Below are 18,269 nucleotides of genomic sequence, written 5' to 3'. Positions count from 1 at the left end.
ATTCTGTTTTCAACAGTTCCCGATTTTTTATATCTTTGAATAAATGAAGATATGGTAGAAAATGGAATACAAAGGGTCTCTGATATTTTCCTGTAACTTTTACCTGCTTTCCACTGTTCAATAATTAAGTCTTTCACTGAATTTGTGAGTTCTTTCCTTTTCGCCATTATTACGACACTACTTTATGTTGTCTCAGTGCTGGATGAAGAAGCTTGCGTTTTGACACTTAAAAATGACTACTGATAAGATTATTGGAGCAAACGAGAAAGTTCTAGTAAAAAAAAATTATTTTAATTGTATTTTGTGGCATGGAAACTCATAAATTTATTCTGTACGAATACTTTTTTCACCCCTAAATATTTATAATTGTATATAAATTCCTTAGTTACTATAATTTATTAGTTTCTTTTGCATATTCTTAGTTTATGCAGGTGTATGCAAATATAGTATTGGTATTTCCCATTTATGTTCATTAGCAATTACATAAATAAAGAACTTTGACATGTACGAATATTTATTTCCCTCCACTGTGCATTCTCGTGGACAGCAGTTGTAGCTGTTTGGCTATTTTTAGAGATGATGCCAAGACATTTTTCATTGTTTATTTTATATTTATATATATATATATATATATATATATATATATATATACATATATATATATATATATATAAACATGCATATACACACATTACTCTCCCTTTGTTGCTTTCACTCTCTCATTGTCTGTGTGTGTGTGTGTGTGTGTGTGTGTGTGTGTCTTTTCTTTCTCTTTTCTCCCACTTTCCTTTTCTCTCTCTCTCTCATTCTTCTTCATACCTTTCTCTCTCTGAATTATTTTGACTTTATCCCTCCCTCCACTGTATTTCACCTTTCCTCCTATATTTGTCTCAATTTCTCTCCATTCCACTTTGTAGAGTTTCAGATTTTTTAACATGCAACTAACACCATAATCTCAAATGTTACCTGCTCTTCCTTTTGTCAGCATGTCTACTACACCCCGCCATACATCATCTCTTTACTTTCATCTTCACCAAAGCCTTTATACAACCCCATCAGGAGCTTCGTTTGAGTAGTTAGACTTCAAGTTACCTTCTTTTTGGTGGTGGTGGTCATGTTCGGGACACGGTGGCAGTAGTGATGATGGCAACAATACTAATGATGATAATGATGATGATGATTCTAAAGCAGAGGGGGTTGTTTCTAAATGGTACTACAGTAAATCTGCCACACTTTTGAATGTCTTTTGGTGCTTGTTATCAGGTTTAGCGCAAAGACAGTGAGTTGGCTGAATGACAGACAGAATCCTTAGCAACATTTCGTCTGTCTTTACATTCTGAGTAATATAATGGAGGATAAAATCTTTAGAAGAATTTATCAAGTAGTCAGCGTAAAAAAACCCATCATTTATTCCCAAAATATATAATCTAATTTATATAAGGGCATTACTATACAATAATGCCTCACGCTTAGAGGGACTTCATAAGTCAAAACAACCAAAATAAGCACATAGGTTACCTATAGAGAGTTGTGTTTCCTCCCATAGATTCACGGTTGACTGTGATGGAGTGATTTTCATCATTCCTTTGCTACTTCAGTTTTTGAAGTCTTCACACTTACACCTCCCCTACATTCTTATAATATCCTACTCTTCACCTTAAAATCCCTAACCCTTACCCCCAAAATCCTCATTGTCTCCTACTCCAAAGCTTATAATTACCATTGGCAGCAGCCACAAGTGTATATATCATTCTTCATTTTATATATAACCATATAAAATCCAGTGTGTGTGTGTGTGTATGTATTTATATGAATGTGTCATCACCACCACCATCATCATCATTTAATGTCTGTTTTCCATGCTGGCATGGGTTGGACGGCTTGACAGGAAGTGGCAAGGCCAGGGTCTGCACTAGATTCCATAATCTGTTTTGGCTTAGTTTCTACAGCTGGATGCCCTTCCTTGTGCCAACCACTTTACAGAATGTACTGGGTATTTTTTTATGTGGCATCAGCACCAGTGCTTTTTACCTGGCACTTTGGGTTTTAGGAGATCAATTCTGTTATGGTGGGCTGGTCTTCTTGGGTAGAGTAACTCATCACATATTTTGGTCCTCTGTCCTCTCCTTCATTGGTGTTTTGAGATTGGCCTTCAATACCTCATCCCATGTCTGCCATAGGAAAAGTACATGAAAAAGAATGAGGAGGAAATTTGGCAGTGGGTGGGAGACACCTAAAAAATGTTTTTTAGTTTAGAATTGTGTCAAGAAAGCTACTTGAATTTAATGCTTCTCTTTGATTAAATACTGAGAGAAATTGTTAAGAGAACAATACCAAATCCATATATCCTTCCTAACACACTCCTAAAAAAGATATTTTTGCAATATTTTGTCCTTTTCTTTGTTTTTGTTTTCCTTGTTATCATGTACTTTTCTTCTAGAAGTTTTTTTCCTAACCTTTTTTTTTTCCCCGCAAGGTGAAAACATACTGACTGTCTTTACTTTTATTTGGAGTGGAGTATAGATGCTAATAAGAAACCTATCTGTCTCGATATTTGGCAATGGGTTGCAGTCGGCCCTCTGTAGCTTGTGTTGCATCATACACAATCTCTAGGAATTACTTCCTCTTACCAGGACTGGTTTCATATGTTCTCTTGTTAGCTTTTTAGTAGCAATGTTTAAAATTTGATCATGTTGGGCTGCTAACTCTATGTCTATCACCCTACTTCTTTCTCATCTGGGCTTGGAACTGGCTATGGTAGAGTTTTTAATCTGTACTAATGCCCAAGAATTAGTCAGAGCAATGGTCAGTGAAGTTTGCAGCTTCCAATAAATATGATGAAATCCTACAACTCTACACTTGTTCTGAGCCTTTTCTTTTCTTTCTTGTTCAACCAATTTTTTGTGTCATAACTTGCATAATATAAAAAAATGTATACTCTTTGTATTATATTGCAGGACACTAACCCAATCTTTGTATTCAGTAAAGTAACCATTGAAGCTAATATACCACCATCTCCCTGTATCAACTATGGCACAGGTAAACACATTCTCTTTATATTCTTAGTACAAGCACACACACACACATTGTGCATCATCATAATCATTATTTTATGTATACTCCTTCATGCTGGCCTTGATTCCATCGCAACATCTTGTCATATGAAATGGTATTACATCATTTGCAACACAGTGTTGCCTTAAGGCAATTGCCTGGGATCCCGAAAGGTCTAGGGAGCCATTTCTGATCCATGTATGTTATGGCTTACTATCAATAAATAGATGTTGTTTTGCTCAGGGACCTATAATGCAACTTAAACAGCTCTGCTGCTGCACAAAAAAAAAGCAGCAACCAGCCAGCTTGTTATGCATTGCATGTTATGTTCTATGACTGGATACCCTTCTTATCATCAACTATTTTATGATATGGACTGAGTACATTTTATGTCACTAGAGAAGTTATATACCAGGACTGAATTGCTCCCTCTACTTTGTATTGATTTTTATTTAGTCCTCTTACATTTGCATGTGTGTACATACAATGGCCTTTCAGTTTCCATCTACCAAATCCACTCACAAGAGTTATGTTGACCAGAAGCTTTAGTAGAAGGTACTTGCCCACAGTGCTGAAGCCACAAGGCTGGGAAGCAAACTTAACCATACAGCCATGACTGATTACTTGGAAATTTTACTGAAACTACTTTCTTAAACAGACTGTTTTGATAAGTTTGTATTTGCCAAATGTCACTACAAGCAAAGGGAGAGAGAGAGAGAGAGAGAGAGAGAGATTTGTAGTCAAGGTACAAGGTGAATATGAGAGACAGAATAAGTTAGCAGAAAAGGTGGATGTGTGGGTAAGTACTCTGAATGAAAATAGTGTGACAGATAATTAGAAACAGGGAATGTGTTGGACACAGAGAATATCAGTTCGTTAGAGGGAAAGTGAAGGAAGGAAATGGGGTAACATAGAAAGAAATGGGGTAACATAGACGACTGTTCGAAGATGAGTTGTTGGGGTAGGCTTGATTGAATCTTAACCCTGCTGAGATGGAACAGGTCTTCTGAAACACAGCACATCACCATTCATCTTGATGCCCTATCGTCTCTGAGAGGCTCAAAATCTTGATGTCTTCCTCGGTCTCCCTCTTCCACAGGTTCCTTCCATGTTCAGTGATTGGCACTTCTTTATACAGTTGTCCTTATCCATCTGTGTCACATGACCATATCAGTGCAATTTTCTTTCCTGCACCCCACATCTGATACCTCTTATGCCCAATTTTTCTTTCAGCATATTTGTACTTTGTTATACATGCAGTGATGTTGCACATCCATTCGCTAGTTTCATTCCTTTCTAGTTTTTGCATGGAGAGAAAGAAAGTATCACATTACTCTCTGACTATATCTCCCCTTTATTATTCCAGACAAAGTCCTTACAGATGCCATCAGTGAAGTTGTACTTCTACCAGCCACTCATGAGACAGTTTCAGATGCTTACAAACTGGCTAAGGTATCTATGCCTTTAAATCTATGCCATCACAAATCGTCATCAATGGTCTTATCATTAACCCTTTAGCATTCAGATTATTCTATCAAATCTATTCCTTATTCATTCACATTGTTTTGGATTAATCATGCATTATCACATAACTTTGAAATTTCGATGATGTGATTGTTTATTTTTAGAATGACATTGTAGAGTAAGTTTGAGAGGCCAGACCTGGGCAGTTTGAACATAAAACATGTAGAATATTTCGGCTGGATATGGCTGGTTTGAATGTTAATGAGTTAATTATTATTGCTTACGTTCTTTTTATTCTCTACCCAATCTTTACCAACATGTCATACTAGGTGACCTATGGGCTACATGATAAATAAAATGCAATATAAACATGTTTTAAACACAAGTATATAGCAATGGATTTTATTTCTGATATTGGTGGTTATAGTTATTATTGTTTAATTCCAGGTCAGCCCTAATCAAACAATCCTATGGATAAGTTGTTAAAGCTGTGACTATTTTGCCATTTTCATTTTTAGGCAACATGTATCTATAATCACATTATCCTATGTGCTTTTCATATTTTAAGACAATAGAGTACAATTTGAGGGAGAATTGGCTGCTATTCCTAGCTGTTTGAGTGTTGTTGCAAAGGCCTTTGTTGGTGGTTTTAGTAGTTGGTGCCAAGTCTGTACTTACTGAGTCGGCATAATGTCAAAGGTATTCTAGTTGAGTCTCCTATATTTTTGCCCCAGACAGTGTATCTAAGACCATCATATAATAATGTATTTTCCTTTTCTAGACAGTAGTATGTAATTTAAGGAAGATTTGGCTACAATTTTTTCCAATTTGACAGACCACATAGAAATCTCCTTCACTGGCTTGTGTTGACTCTAACAGTTGGTATTTGTAACTTTGTTGTTTAGCCCCAGGTCAGCCATTTCAGCTATCACTAATCCATTTTTATCCATGTTGCATGATTACAGATTACATTATCCAATATGACCTTCCTTTTGTAAGCCAGTTAGGTGTCATTTGATAGAAATTTAGCTAATTTTGGCTTCAGATTTTGGCACAAGGCCAACAACTTTGGGTATAGGGGTGAGTTGATTACATCGACCCCGGTGCTCAATTGGTACTTATTCTATCAACCCTGAAAGAATAAAAGGCAATGCTGACCTTGGCGAAATTTGAACTCAGAATGTAAAGACAGACGAAATGCTTAGCAACATTTCACTCAACCTGCTAAAGATTCTGCCAGCTCACGGCTTTAAATTTGACTAATATTACTAACAGGTTAAATGATCACTAGATGTTTGTGGTGGCTTTAGTAGTTAATATTAATAACTTTATTTGATGTTGCTATTTAGCCCTAGGTCTGCTCAAAGTGATCAGGCCTATGTTTAGTAGTGTTCTAGCAGTGATGATCACATCTTTGGCCGATCTAAAGAAGTGGTATGTACAGAGTGAAAGCTTTCAACTGTTCTTTTATTGTTTACTTGTTTCAGTCATTGGACAGCAGCCATGCTGGGGCACAACCTTGAAGGCTGGCACAAGTATTATTTCTTAAGTCTGGTACTTATTCTATCAATCTCTTTTGCTGAACCACTAAGTTTCAGGGACTTAAACATTTGTCAAGCAGTGGGAGAAGAGGCACAAGTATATAGATAGACACAACACACACGATAAGCTTCTTTCAGTTTCCATCTACCAAGTCCACTCACGAGGCTTTGACTAGTCTGGGGCTCTAGTATATGACACTTGCCCAAAATGCTGCTCAGTGGGACTGAACTCAAAATCATGTGGTTGAGAAGCAAACTTCTTACCGTACAGCCAAATAGTTTTGTTCTGCAAGACTGTCACAATTGTATTCTTGCATACATTAATGCTTTCATTTGTTACTGTAGTCTGTCAAATGTAAAGTCATTAAACTTGTAATGATATCTTTGAATTTCATGTCAGTAATAAATAACACCAATCTTGTTATAATGTCACTGAATTTCTGCAGGAATAGAATGACATTTCTGGAAACATGTATTTGTCTGTGTAGTGAGATGATGGTAATGCATTGGCATTTTGGAAATAAGGCAGGTGGTGATGTTATGGACACTCAAAACATCATTGACAGTGTAGAAGTTCAGTTGTGTCAATGCTGTACCATAATTTCAGTATTTGTTAGATAGCATATCATGGAAGTAATTTCATATTGATGCAATAAGCTAGGTGAAAAATGATGGTAAAATGGAGTTAGATGAGGTCTTGATGTTTAACCCTTTAGCACTCAGGTGACTCTGTCAAATGTAATGTTTATTTATTCACATTGTTTTGAATTAATTACGCATTACCTTGTACCTTTAAGGTATTGATGATATGATTGTGTGAATTTGAATGACATTGTAGGGAAGGCGCAAGAGGCTGCATCTGGCTAGTTTGAACTTAAAACTGTTGGAATATTTTGGTCAGATATGGCCAGTTTAAATGTAAAAGGATTCAATCAAAATATTGAAAAACTGAAATTTTCAAAAAGAAAAATGAATTAATAGATAACAAAAGTCTTAACCCTTTTACTGTGGAAATTGGATACCTCCACTCAAAATTTCACTACCCTTAACTGCAGAAAGCATTTTTTTAAATACTAATCTAATTTCTGTTGGAATGTCAAGTTTATTGTGAAGCAACGTAATTTGCTGAAAATACCAATTCTAATTTTTGTTAGATATTTAACATCATTACCAAATAACAATAAAATTTAATTTCATAATTAAAGGATTAAATAATGAAAGTATTATGTCTCTGATTATTTCCAAGTATTTTTTGCCAATTCAAAAGAAAAAATATATTAAAATGACATTTTCCTTTTATAGATGCTTATGTTTCCCAACCTCTTATCTCTTTTGCAGATATAGAATATGTATGATTATATTAGCTATGGTGTCTTTTCTCTTAGAGATAGTGTGATTTGTAAGAGATTTAACTGCTACTTTAAGCAGGTCAAACAACCACATTGAAGCTCTCTCTCATTAGTATTAGCAATTATAGTAGAGGTAGAATTGATAGATTTTCAGACTGAATACTCTTAGGCATTTAGTTGCATTTCTTTCTGTTTTGAATTCAAATCCAGTTGAGGATAATTTTGCTTTTCAACTTTGAAGGATTGATAAAATAATTGCCAATCAAGTACAGGGTTTAATAAAATTAAGTATATCACTCTCACAAAATGTGTGACCTTGTGTCACTTTTGGAAATGATAACCTGTTATCATTAAAGGCAGTATGTGACAAGCTGGTAGAATTGTTAGCATGCCAGATTATATGCATAGCGATATTTCTTCTGGATTTTTATATTCTGAGTTCAGAATCTGTCAAAGTCAACTTTACTTTTTATTCTTTTTGGGGTCAATAAAATAAGTTCTGGTTGAGTCCTGGGGTCGATGTAATCAACTAGCTCCCTCCCCACAATTTCAGGCCTTGTGCCTATAGTAGAAAGAATTATTAATGTTGGTGGGTCTCAGAAATAGTAGGGCGTCTGGCAAAAATGCCAGGTTTGTATTGAGTTACTTCCCTTTACATTCTGAGTTCAAAAAAACTACTGAAATTAATTTTACCTTTGTCCTTCTGAGGTTGATGAAATAAGTACCAGTTGAGAATAGAATTTACTTTAATTGACTATTCCTCATCTTCCCACAAAGTTGCTGGGTCTGTATTGCCCCTGTGGCAAATAAATGACCCCCCCCCCCTTCATCATCACTGTCATTCTTGTTTTGGTTCCCAGCAAGTGCTTATATTATTTCTATGTTATGTTATTGACCATGTCTTTGTCTTCTTTCCTCATGACCCTCTGACCAATGACAACACACACCCCTCTGCTTACAGGAAACAGTTGAATGTGATAAGAGTCGTATGGAAGCCAGTGAACGTCTGATACATGACCAGCACTTGCAGCAGCAAGGATGGGCAGCGGCTATCGCCAATCTTGATGACCATCTGGCGTATGTACCATTTTATGACAGATCTCTTCTGGTTGCCCTTCACCATCTTTCTTTCAATCTGTGATGTTCTTACTAAGTGTCCCTCCTCACCATTTTGTATTGCTATTTTGAATGAGGTGCAAGCCTACTGGTTAGGATGCAGGACTCGTGATAGGAAAGTTACAGTTTCAATTCCCAGATTAGGTGGTATGTTGTGTTTTTGAGCAAAAGCACTTCATTTCATGCTACTCCAGTCCATTCTGCTGAAAATGAGTACCCACAACTGAGGGTTAATTCTGTGACAGACTGTCCTCTCATTCAGGAGTGAGTATTGTACTCTCTCTGTCAGACTGATGTCTTATTCACAAGTGAGTATTGTGTTCTCTGTGATAGACTGGTGTATCATTCAGGAGAGACTCTTGTACTCTCTGTGATAGACTGGTGTCTTGTTCAAGAGTGAATATTGTACTCTTGGTTGCTTATACCTCATGGAAACTAGCATAAGATATCTAACAAAGTAGTATGATATCACAGGTTGAGTTTCTGCACTGTATAATGTCACAAGACCACTTTTTGGATTCTTTCTCTTTCAGGTCTTTCAATAGAAGAGTGGAAAAATTCCAAAGTACCTGTAATATATTTCTAAAGACACAAGAAGAATCCCTTGAAATGTTATCAAAGTAAGTCTTTTCTCTTCACAATCATCTTTCTGTATCAGTTATTGGTTTTGTTGCTTTTTGGGGTAACTTTATATATATATATATGGGCATATATATATATATATCTCCTGTGCAGGTGGCACGTAAAATACACCACTTTGAGCGTGGCCGTTGCCAGTACCGCCTGACTGGCCTTCGTGCCGGTGGCACGTAAAAGCACCCACTACACTCTCGGAGTGGTTGGCGTTAGGAATGGCATCCAGCTGTAGAAACTCTGCCAAATCAGATTGGAGCCTGGTGCAGCCGCTGGCTCTCCAGACCTCAGTCAAATCGTCCAACCCATGCTAGCATGGAAAGCAGACGTTAAACGATGACGACGATGATGATGATATATATATGCATACACATACATACATACATATATATATATATATATATATATATATATATATATATATATATATAAGCAATGTTAATTCTCTAAATGAAGTATTAACAGTAACTGCACGATAAAGTGTAGTATATTGCCACTTAAGTGTGGCTGACCCCTAGGGGTGGATGTTACTGTTGCTTTTAGCGCCAGGAGGACATCTCCTCCAGCTGGCTTATCGACACACGACTGTGTCCTGTTTGCCAAGGGAAGTTATCCCTCTCACCTCGATCTGCAGCACGAACGTATGTATGTATGTATGTATGTATGTATGTATGTATTTTATTCACCTTACTTCAAGCTGTGTGGATACTATTGGACTGACTTGGTGCCTCAACATAAGTACCTAATTCAACTGAATCTTAATTATGTGTGTGTGTGTGTGTGTGTGCAGGCATGGCTGTGAGGTAGGAAGTTTGCTTCCTAACCATATGGTTCTGTGTTCCTACTACATTTCACCTAGGGCAAGTGTCTTCTACTATAACCTTGGGCTGACCAAAGCCTTGTGAGTGGATTTGGTAGGCAGAAGTTCCAAGAAGCCTGTTGTGTGTGTGTGTGTGTGCATGTCTTTGTGTCTGTTCCCCCCCCCCCCCTACCACTTGACAGCTGGTGTTGATGTGTTTAAGTTCTTATAACTTAGCAGTTCAGCAGAAGAATCTGACAGAATAAATTCCAGGCTTAAAAAATAAAAGCACCAGTGTCAATTCATTTGGCTAAAATTCTTCAAGGCAGTGCTCTAGCATGGCCACACTCTAATGATTGAAACAAGTAAGAGATAATACACACACACACACACACACACAATGAGCTTATGTATCTTAATTATGTTATTATATAAATTACAATGTGTATTGGCGTGAAGGGCATCCAGCTGTAGAAACTCTGCCAAATTTAGATTGGAGCCTGGTGTTGCCATCCGGTTTCACCAGTCCTCAGTCAAATCGTCCAACCCATGCTAGCATGGAAAGCGGACGTTAAACGATGATGATGATTGCTAATGAGATAACTTTCACTTTCACATATCTTTTGTCTCTCCACTTCACCCCCACTCACTACTCTCCTCCTACTACTACCTCAGTCCATTAATATACACCATTGTTCTATGTGTTCTCTCAGTGTTCCAGGGATTTTAAGACTTCTTGGCCGTATTCCACTGTTAAACAGTCTTCAGACGTTAGTGTCCAGTCCTCTCTCACAAACTAATCCTGTTGAACCTGCTATGCTTGAAGATGTTAGTGATAGTGGTGGTCATCGTTCACCTTCCTTGCTAGACTGGATATATCAACAGGTAATTTACTACATACACATCTCTCTCTCTCTCTCTGTCTGTCTGTCTGTCTGTCTGTCTCTGTCTCCCTCCCTCTCTGTCTCCCTCCCTCTCTGTCTCCCTCCCTCTCTCTCTCTCTGTCTCTCTCTCTCTCTCTGTCTCTCTCTTTCTCTGTCTCCCTCCCTATCTCTGTCTCCATCTCTCTCTTTATCTCCATCCCTCTCTCTGTCTCCATCCCTCTCTCTCCCTCCCTCCCTCTCTCTGTCTCCCTCCCTCTCTCTCTCTCTCTGTCTCCCTCCCTCTCTCTCTCTCTCTCTCTCTGTCTCCCCCACTCTCTCTCTCTGTCTCCCTCCCTCTCTCTCTCTCTCTCTGTCTCCCTCCCTCTCTCTCTCTCTCTCTGTCTCCCTCCCTCTCTCTGTCTCCCTCCCTCTCTCTGTCTCCCTCCCTCTCTCTGTCTCCATCCCTCTCTCTGTCTCCATCCCTCTCTCTCTCTCCCTCTCTCTGTCTCCCTCCCTCTCTCACTCCACCTTAAATTATTATTACTTGTAATAAAGTAACCTGTCTGAACATTAAACTAAGAAACCAGCTTCTGTAAAGTTAAATTATTAAGATAATGTGTGGTTTGCATTGATATGGAAACTAAGATACTGTAAGATATAAAACTACACTCTAATTGTTTGTGGTACTTATTACATTCCGTATGTCACACTCTCTGTTGTGTAGAGTATGAGTGAAACTTCAGCCACTCATTGTTTGTGTCTGTTTGTCTCCCCAGGACCCTCGCAGCAGTTTAGAAGATATGGTTGAGCAGTGTAGAGTGATTTCTGAACAGGTATGTTATTCTTGTTGTGTACACTTTCTCTCTCTCTCTCTCTCTCTCTCTCACAAACACACACATATACAAGACATTATTTCAAATAATTAAACCATTAATTTACTTGTGGTTCTTCCTCTGCCACCCAATCTACTATCTATCCCCCTCCACATACCTCCACTCTAACTACTTCAACTATCACTTTTTCTTAACTTTGCCCCACTAACTTCTCTATTCTTCTACCTTTGTGTTCCTTTCTATCTCTTTCCTCCCACCTCAACTCCTCCCTGTTACCTCTCAACTCTCACTCCACTTTTCCAGATAAGTCAGAAGAATGTGGAGAAGTTAATGCAGGAGATTGATGATATGCTCAAATTTATTGACCGTCCTGACATGAAGGAGGTGAAAGGTCTGGAGAATCGCCTCTACCAGTTGGACCACTTGATAACCAACACTCGTACCATAATGGATAAACAGACCAAGTTCTATCAGGTAAGTCTATGTAACCTGGCTGTTATGATGGTAACATTAGGTGTTCAAATCCACTTCACTTCATCTAGTTTACTGTTTTTATTTCATGTTACTCACACTGAGGACATATCCACACCTGTAATATACTTAAGCCATCTGACTTGACCTGTGATACACCTGTAACCATTTGTCTTAATCTGTAACATACTCACCCAGAACAAACTGCCTATGATATATACACACTAACATTCACAACACATTCTTAGAAAGGAAATATTGGAACCTGTGGCAATATTTGACCTAAAATTCTGCTGAACACAGTTAAAGAAGTTTGCTAAAAGTTTGGTGCTTGTTGTTGTTAGTCTAATCGCAGATTGGATCTCTGACCAGGCTTCTCATGACAACGAGCTCCGCCTGTATTGTAAAGTGGGTAGTGAATAGATGTGGCTTTGGTATGGCCCTAACCAGATAAGAACTGGGCTAAAGCCTTTGACATGTCTATTCAGTGGCTAGTTTTGGTTTCACTTTCAGCAGCTGGGCCCCTACAATGTTCAGTGGTCAGACTAAATTATCATATCTCAGAATTATTTTGCATTGTGCGCTTAGTCCATCAGTGATACTCTCTTGTCTCTCTTGTAGGCTTTAGAGCTTTAGTAGCAACTGCTGTGAAAGTTTGAGACATTGAGGGATATCCTGCTTAAACAAAACAAGGACACAAGACTGTGGAAGCAAACATAGAGATTGTTATCACAGTATCACTTGGTCAGACACCAAATAAACTATCTTGAGCTGCAACATGCCCACACACGCAGAGGAAACTAGTAGTGGTCTGCATTAGCAGAAAGTATTTTGTAAACAAGTTAACAACAATCCATTACATAAGTTTACATCACAGTACAACCTGAACATTTACTTTCTTTTGGACAGAAATTTTCCAGCCAGTTAGAAACGACCAGCAGAATGGACTGTGAGTGCCTGTCGGAGTACTGGAAGAACCACAAGAAGGATCTGATGGATCTCTCCGAGGGACACAATCAAATTAAAATATTCAGGAAGAGATGCTGCAAGGCCAAAGAAGAACTCAGCAAGAACCTTCATGTTCGCCTTCAGTAAGTAGTTGACTTTTATCTCAGTTGTTTGACTTGGTCAGTAGCCAATGGGCATCAGATTTTGGTGTTGACTTGCCTAAAGTGTTGATAATTATCCTGTAATCCAGGGTCACCTAACCATCAGGTGGTGGGCCGATATTGGGTCATAGATCATTTGGTTCCAGGCTGCACAGAAAGAATAAATTTTATGCATGGTGTTTTTACATTATATATGTAACATATATGTAATAATTAAACCATATATTATGCACTTAATTGTTTTTATGTTATACTCACGACTCCCTGGTCTGTGGGAAAATTGTCTTGTATGGAACTGGTCTGTAGAAAAATAGTTTGGGGACTGCTGCTGTAATCTATTGGGCCCTTGGGTCACTCCTGCAACTTCCTCTGCTCTACCCATTTCTGTGTAATGTACCTGGTGTAAGACAGTCTGATGGAGTTTGTATTATAGATCTCGATACTATACTCATATGTCGAGTTACAATCAACTCTACTTTAATGTTGCAGAGATTTTACTACCTTGTACCTTTTTACAGTATAGTTGTTAAGGACATAGGTATTTTACCTACAGACAAACATCATTTCTAGTAAGACATGAACCAGTCACTTCTCTACCAGTTGTCTGGTACTCCAGCAGTTCACATATGCGTTCTTGCGAGCTTTTGTTTATAAACTTATCTTATAATAATTGTTTCTGATTTAAGCACATAGTCAACTTTTTTGAGGGGTGGGGCAGGGAGTTGTCAATAACATCAGTCCCTGCATTAGACTGGTGCTTTATTTTATTGACCTCTGAAGGAATGAAAGGCAAAGTTTGATCTTGTCTGATAATAATGGAAATTGGAGAAGAACATTCATCTTGATTGATCTCAGTACTGGAGTGGTATTTTATTACAGGAAATCTTTATGTAAGAAAGCTTGATAATAACCCTTTTTACTATAGGCACAAAGCCTGGAATCTTTGGTGGGGGTCGCTAGCTGATTACATCGACCCCCAGTGCTCAGCTGGGACTTATTTTATCAACTCCAAAAGGTTGAAAGACCAAGTTGACCTTGGCAGAATTTGAACTCAGAGCAGAAATATAGATGAAATGCTGCTAAGCATTTTGCTTGGGTTGCTATTAATTCTGTCAGCTTGCCACCTTGAATATCGGCTTCAAATTTTTGCACAAGGCCAGCAGTTTCTGGGGAGGGGTTAAGTTGATTATATTGACCTCACTTCTTAACTGGTATTCAGTTAATCAACCTCAATAGGATGAAAGGCAAAGTTGACCTCAGCATAATTTGAACTCAGAACGAAGATGGAATACTGTTCAATGTGCTAATGATTCTGCCAGCTCACCACTTAAATAATACTATTAATCTTTTCTAGTATAGGCACAAGGCCTGAATTTTTTTGGGGAAAGGGTTATGTTGATTACATTGACTCCAGTACTCAACTGGTGCTTAATTTATTGACTCTGAAGGATGAGAAGCAAAATCGACCTTAATGGAATTTTGACTCTGAAAGTAAAGACAGACGAAATATTGCTAAACATTTTGCCCAGTGTGTTAACAGTTCTGCTAGCTCTTGCCTTCATAATAATGATGATGTTTTCAAATTTTGGCACACTGCCAGCAATTTTGAGGGAGAGGACAAGTCAATTACATTGACCCCAGTACTTAACTGATACTTATTTATCGACCCTGAAAGGATGAAAGGCGAAGTTGACCTTGACAGTATTTGAACTCAGAACATAAAGGTTGCCGAAATGCTGCAAAGCATTTTGCCCAGCGTGCTAACAGTTCTGCCAGTTCAGTACCTTATAATATTTCATTTTCCACTGGAGCAATAACTGAAGAAATTATAAGGACAGATTGCAAAAACAAAAAACAGTTGGAGATTTTAACCCAGGCACAATACCACAGTTTTCGAGTGAGGGCACAGTCAGTTAAATGAACCCCAGTATTTGATTGGTAATTTCATTTACCCCTAGAGGGACGGCTGATAATTTTGGCTTTTGTGAGATTTGAAATAAAATAAAACAAGGCATATTATCTGTCTTTTCATTGATTCTGGCAATTCACCATCCTTGATGATAATATTCAGGATAACAGTAATTGGGTATCACGTTAGATAACCTGTTACACGTTTTTTTTGTGATGGTTAACATGGCTTTTTACTGTTTGCTTTGTCTAGATGGGTCATGTATGTGGAGCAGCTGATTATGGAGAAAGAGAGGAAGATAAAGATTGAGTCTGAAAAGATCAAAAGACAACGCAAACATCTGAAGATTTTACAGCAAGTGCATGATTCAGCCAAGATGTACATTAATGCTTTGGTGGAGATAATACGTCGCAAGAACTATTCCACACAATTCCTAACTGTAAGTAGTCTCTGTTTGTCTGTCTGTCTCTCTCTCTCTCTCTCTCACACACACAGAGTAAGATTAATTTCTCAACCAATGTTGCTATCTGAGAAGTTTTGATGTGTAAACCATTACACCCTGCACAATCACTGTCACCATTTAACGTCCACTTACCAATGTTTGCATGGGTTGGATGAAGTTTCCTTTGAGGCAGATTTTCTGCTACTGGATGCTCTTCTTGTTGCCAACTCTCACCTGTTTCCAGACATGTTCATACAATATATTGGAAATGAAAGACACTGCTTGTGTAATTGTAATACTCATTTACAACTATCACACAATGTCAAGACAAAGAGAGAGAGAGAGAGAGAGACACACACACACACACACACACACACACACACACACACACACGTATCTTTCATTTTTCTGTCTACCAAATCCACTCACATGGTTTAGGTTGACCCAAGGCTAAAGAAGACACTTACCCAAGGTGCCACACGGTGGGACTGAACCTGAAACCATATAGTTTGGAAGCAAACTTCTTCCCACACAGCCATACTCATCCCTCAGGCATAGCATTACACCATTACTTTGTACAACTGCTGCACACACTGACCAAGTCCCACCACGCCCTTTGTGTTTACCGATCACCCTGCATATCACCAGCTCTGCTCCAGAGTCCCTTGAATACAATGTGGTTTGAGTTGAACCGATGTCTCTGAAGATGAGAAGTTAACAAAATATCCATCCACTTCACTGCTGTATTTGTTGCTTTAGATACCAGTTATACACTGAGGTCAGGCAGATTGGCTGCAGTTTGAACTTAATGGACCCACTTACTAGGGAATCAGTGGTAGCTATGCATGCCTTCTAAGGATTTCAAGATCCAGTTGGCATGGCTGGGATTGAACCTGTAACGTTGGAGTGGCAACATATTGACTAGCAGAATTTGAACTCCTATCCAGTACCTTCTCTCTTCTTTATTTTAATCAATATAAAAAGGAAAACGATACGGGATGTGGATAAAAATGTTTATATCTACTGCATATGTACAAATATATACATGAGTATTGTATATACATACATATGCATGTATGTGTGTGTGTGTGTGTGTGTGTATATATATATATATATATATATATATACATACACACACACACACACACTAATCCATGAGTGTACAGATATATATATATATATATATATATATATATATATACCCAATGCCAATAAATTAATATAAATGTAGCCACTATAGACATCTGAGGTGTGTAGAAAATATTTTGATGTCCATAAGATTCATCAGCATCATCATTTAACATCCGTTTTCCATGCTTGCATGGGTTAGATGGTTTGATTGAGGACTGGCAAGCTAGTAGGCTCCAATCTGATCTGGCAAGGTGTCTGCAGCTGGGTGCCCTTCCTAACGCCAGCCATTCTGAGAGTGTATTGGGTGCTTTTATGTGCCACTGGCACAAGAGCCAGTTGGAGAGCACTGGCATTAACCACATTCAGATGGTGCATTTTACATGCCACTGGCACAGGGAGCCAATCAGGCAGCACTGGCATTGGCCACAACTATTTCTATTTTGATTTCAATTTTACTTGACACAATAGGTCTTTTCAAACACAGCGTATCACCCAACGATTCAAGGGTACTTATTATTATTATTATTATCATTATCATTATTATTATTATCATTATTATTATTATTATTTTTATTATTATTATCATTACTACTACTATTATTATTTATTATTATTATTATTATTATCATTATCATTATTATTATGGAAGCACTTTTTAGTCCCAGGTTAGACCTGATCCAGCAGATATGACTGATGGCTTTCAATAGTGGTGTGAGAGGGATTTGACTGCTGTTTCTAGCATGTCAAGCGTCACATATGGGTTACTGGTGGTGGTGGTGGTGGTGGTAGTAACCTTGAGTAAAGTGGTGGGTGTGATGAGGGGGTAAAGTATGGTGCTGCTGTTGCTGCTGCTGCGACTACTGATGATGAATGCATATTCCTCATGATATCTACTGTTACTATTTCTGTTACAGTGGGCCAGAAATGTTGCCGCTACATCACATTCTCTGTATATAGGTGAACTTCAAGACAGACAGAATTTCTCAGAAACATTTAGTGAGTAATTCCTTTTTATCTTCTCTCTTTCAGTGCTGTTTATCTCTCCAGATGGTCCTCTTAATCCAGCAGACGTTCCTGCAATGACCATCTTATTTTTTCTCTTCTTGGCTCTATTGTGTTACAGACATTATTAATCAATGTATTTTTATTAAAACAATAAAGTGTAGTTTCTAAGAGATTTGATTACTATTTTTAGCAAATGAAATGACCATGTAGAAGCTCCCTTATTGGCTTGTTGTTGGTAAGTGAGGGCTAGTATTGTGTGTAATGAACTTGTTTACCATTTGTTGTTAGATATTGTTGGTTTTACATGTCTTCTGACTTTTGGGAATCATTGATCATTTGGAAGTTGAATATCATCTGTTGGAGGTATAAAGCACAAGACATATTGGTGAGGTGTGAAACAAAAACATACTATTGATAAGATCTCCTGTCTAAAATGTTTGTCTCTACTTTATCTCTTATTATAAGTACTGCATTGAGCACTAGGCCTCATAGAGTTGGTTACTCGATTTCCCTGCTGTATGACTCGGGTCACACATTCCCTCTGAATGAG

General features: G+C 38.0%; 1 protein-coding gene across 3 annotated transcripts in view; it reads left to right on the top strand.

The window, feature by feature from the left end:
* Positions 1 to 18,269, top strand: part of LOC106874584 (RB1-inducible coiled-coil protein 1) — a 122,742-nt gene that overhangs the window by 67,416 nt on the left and 37,057 nt on the right. For all 3 annotated transcript variants that reach the window (XM_014922372.3, XM_014922371.3, XM_014922370.2), the window contains exons 4-13: positions 2,958 to 3,039; positions 4,421 to 4,506; positions 8,370 to 8,485; positions 9,058 to 9,144; positions 10,670 to 10,841; positions 11,596 to 11,652; positions 11,956 to 12,126; positions 13,033 to 13,214; positions 15,394 to 15,580; positions 17,629 to 17,710. In XM_014922372.3, the coding sequence (XP_014777858.1) occupies positions 2,958 to 3,039; positions 4,421 to 4,506; positions 8,370 to 8,485; positions 9,058 to 9,144; positions 10,670 to 10,841; positions 11,596 to 11,652; positions 11,956 to 12,126; positions 13,033 to 13,214; positions 15,394 to 15,580; positions 17,629 to 17,710 (1,222 nt within the window). The remainder of the gene's footprint in view (positions 1 to 2,957; positions 3,040 to 4,420; positions 4,507 to 8,369; positions 8,486 to 9,057; positions 9,145 to 10,669; positions 10,842 to 11,595; positions 11,653 to 11,955; positions 12,127 to 13,032; positions 13,215 to 15,393; positions 15,581 to 17,628; positions 17,711 to 18,269) is intronic.

This window comes from Octopus bimaculoides, chromosome 8, assembly GCF_046866305.1.
Source record: "Octopus bimaculoides isolate indiv1 chromosome 8, ASM4686630v1, whole genome shotgun sequence".
Lineage (NCBI taxonomy): Eukaryota > Metazoa > Mollusca > Cephalopoda > Octopoda > Octopodidae > Octopus > Octopus bimaculoides.
Note: the sequence above shows the minus strand (reverse complement) of the source record. Positions and strands in the feature narration are given on the sequence as shown.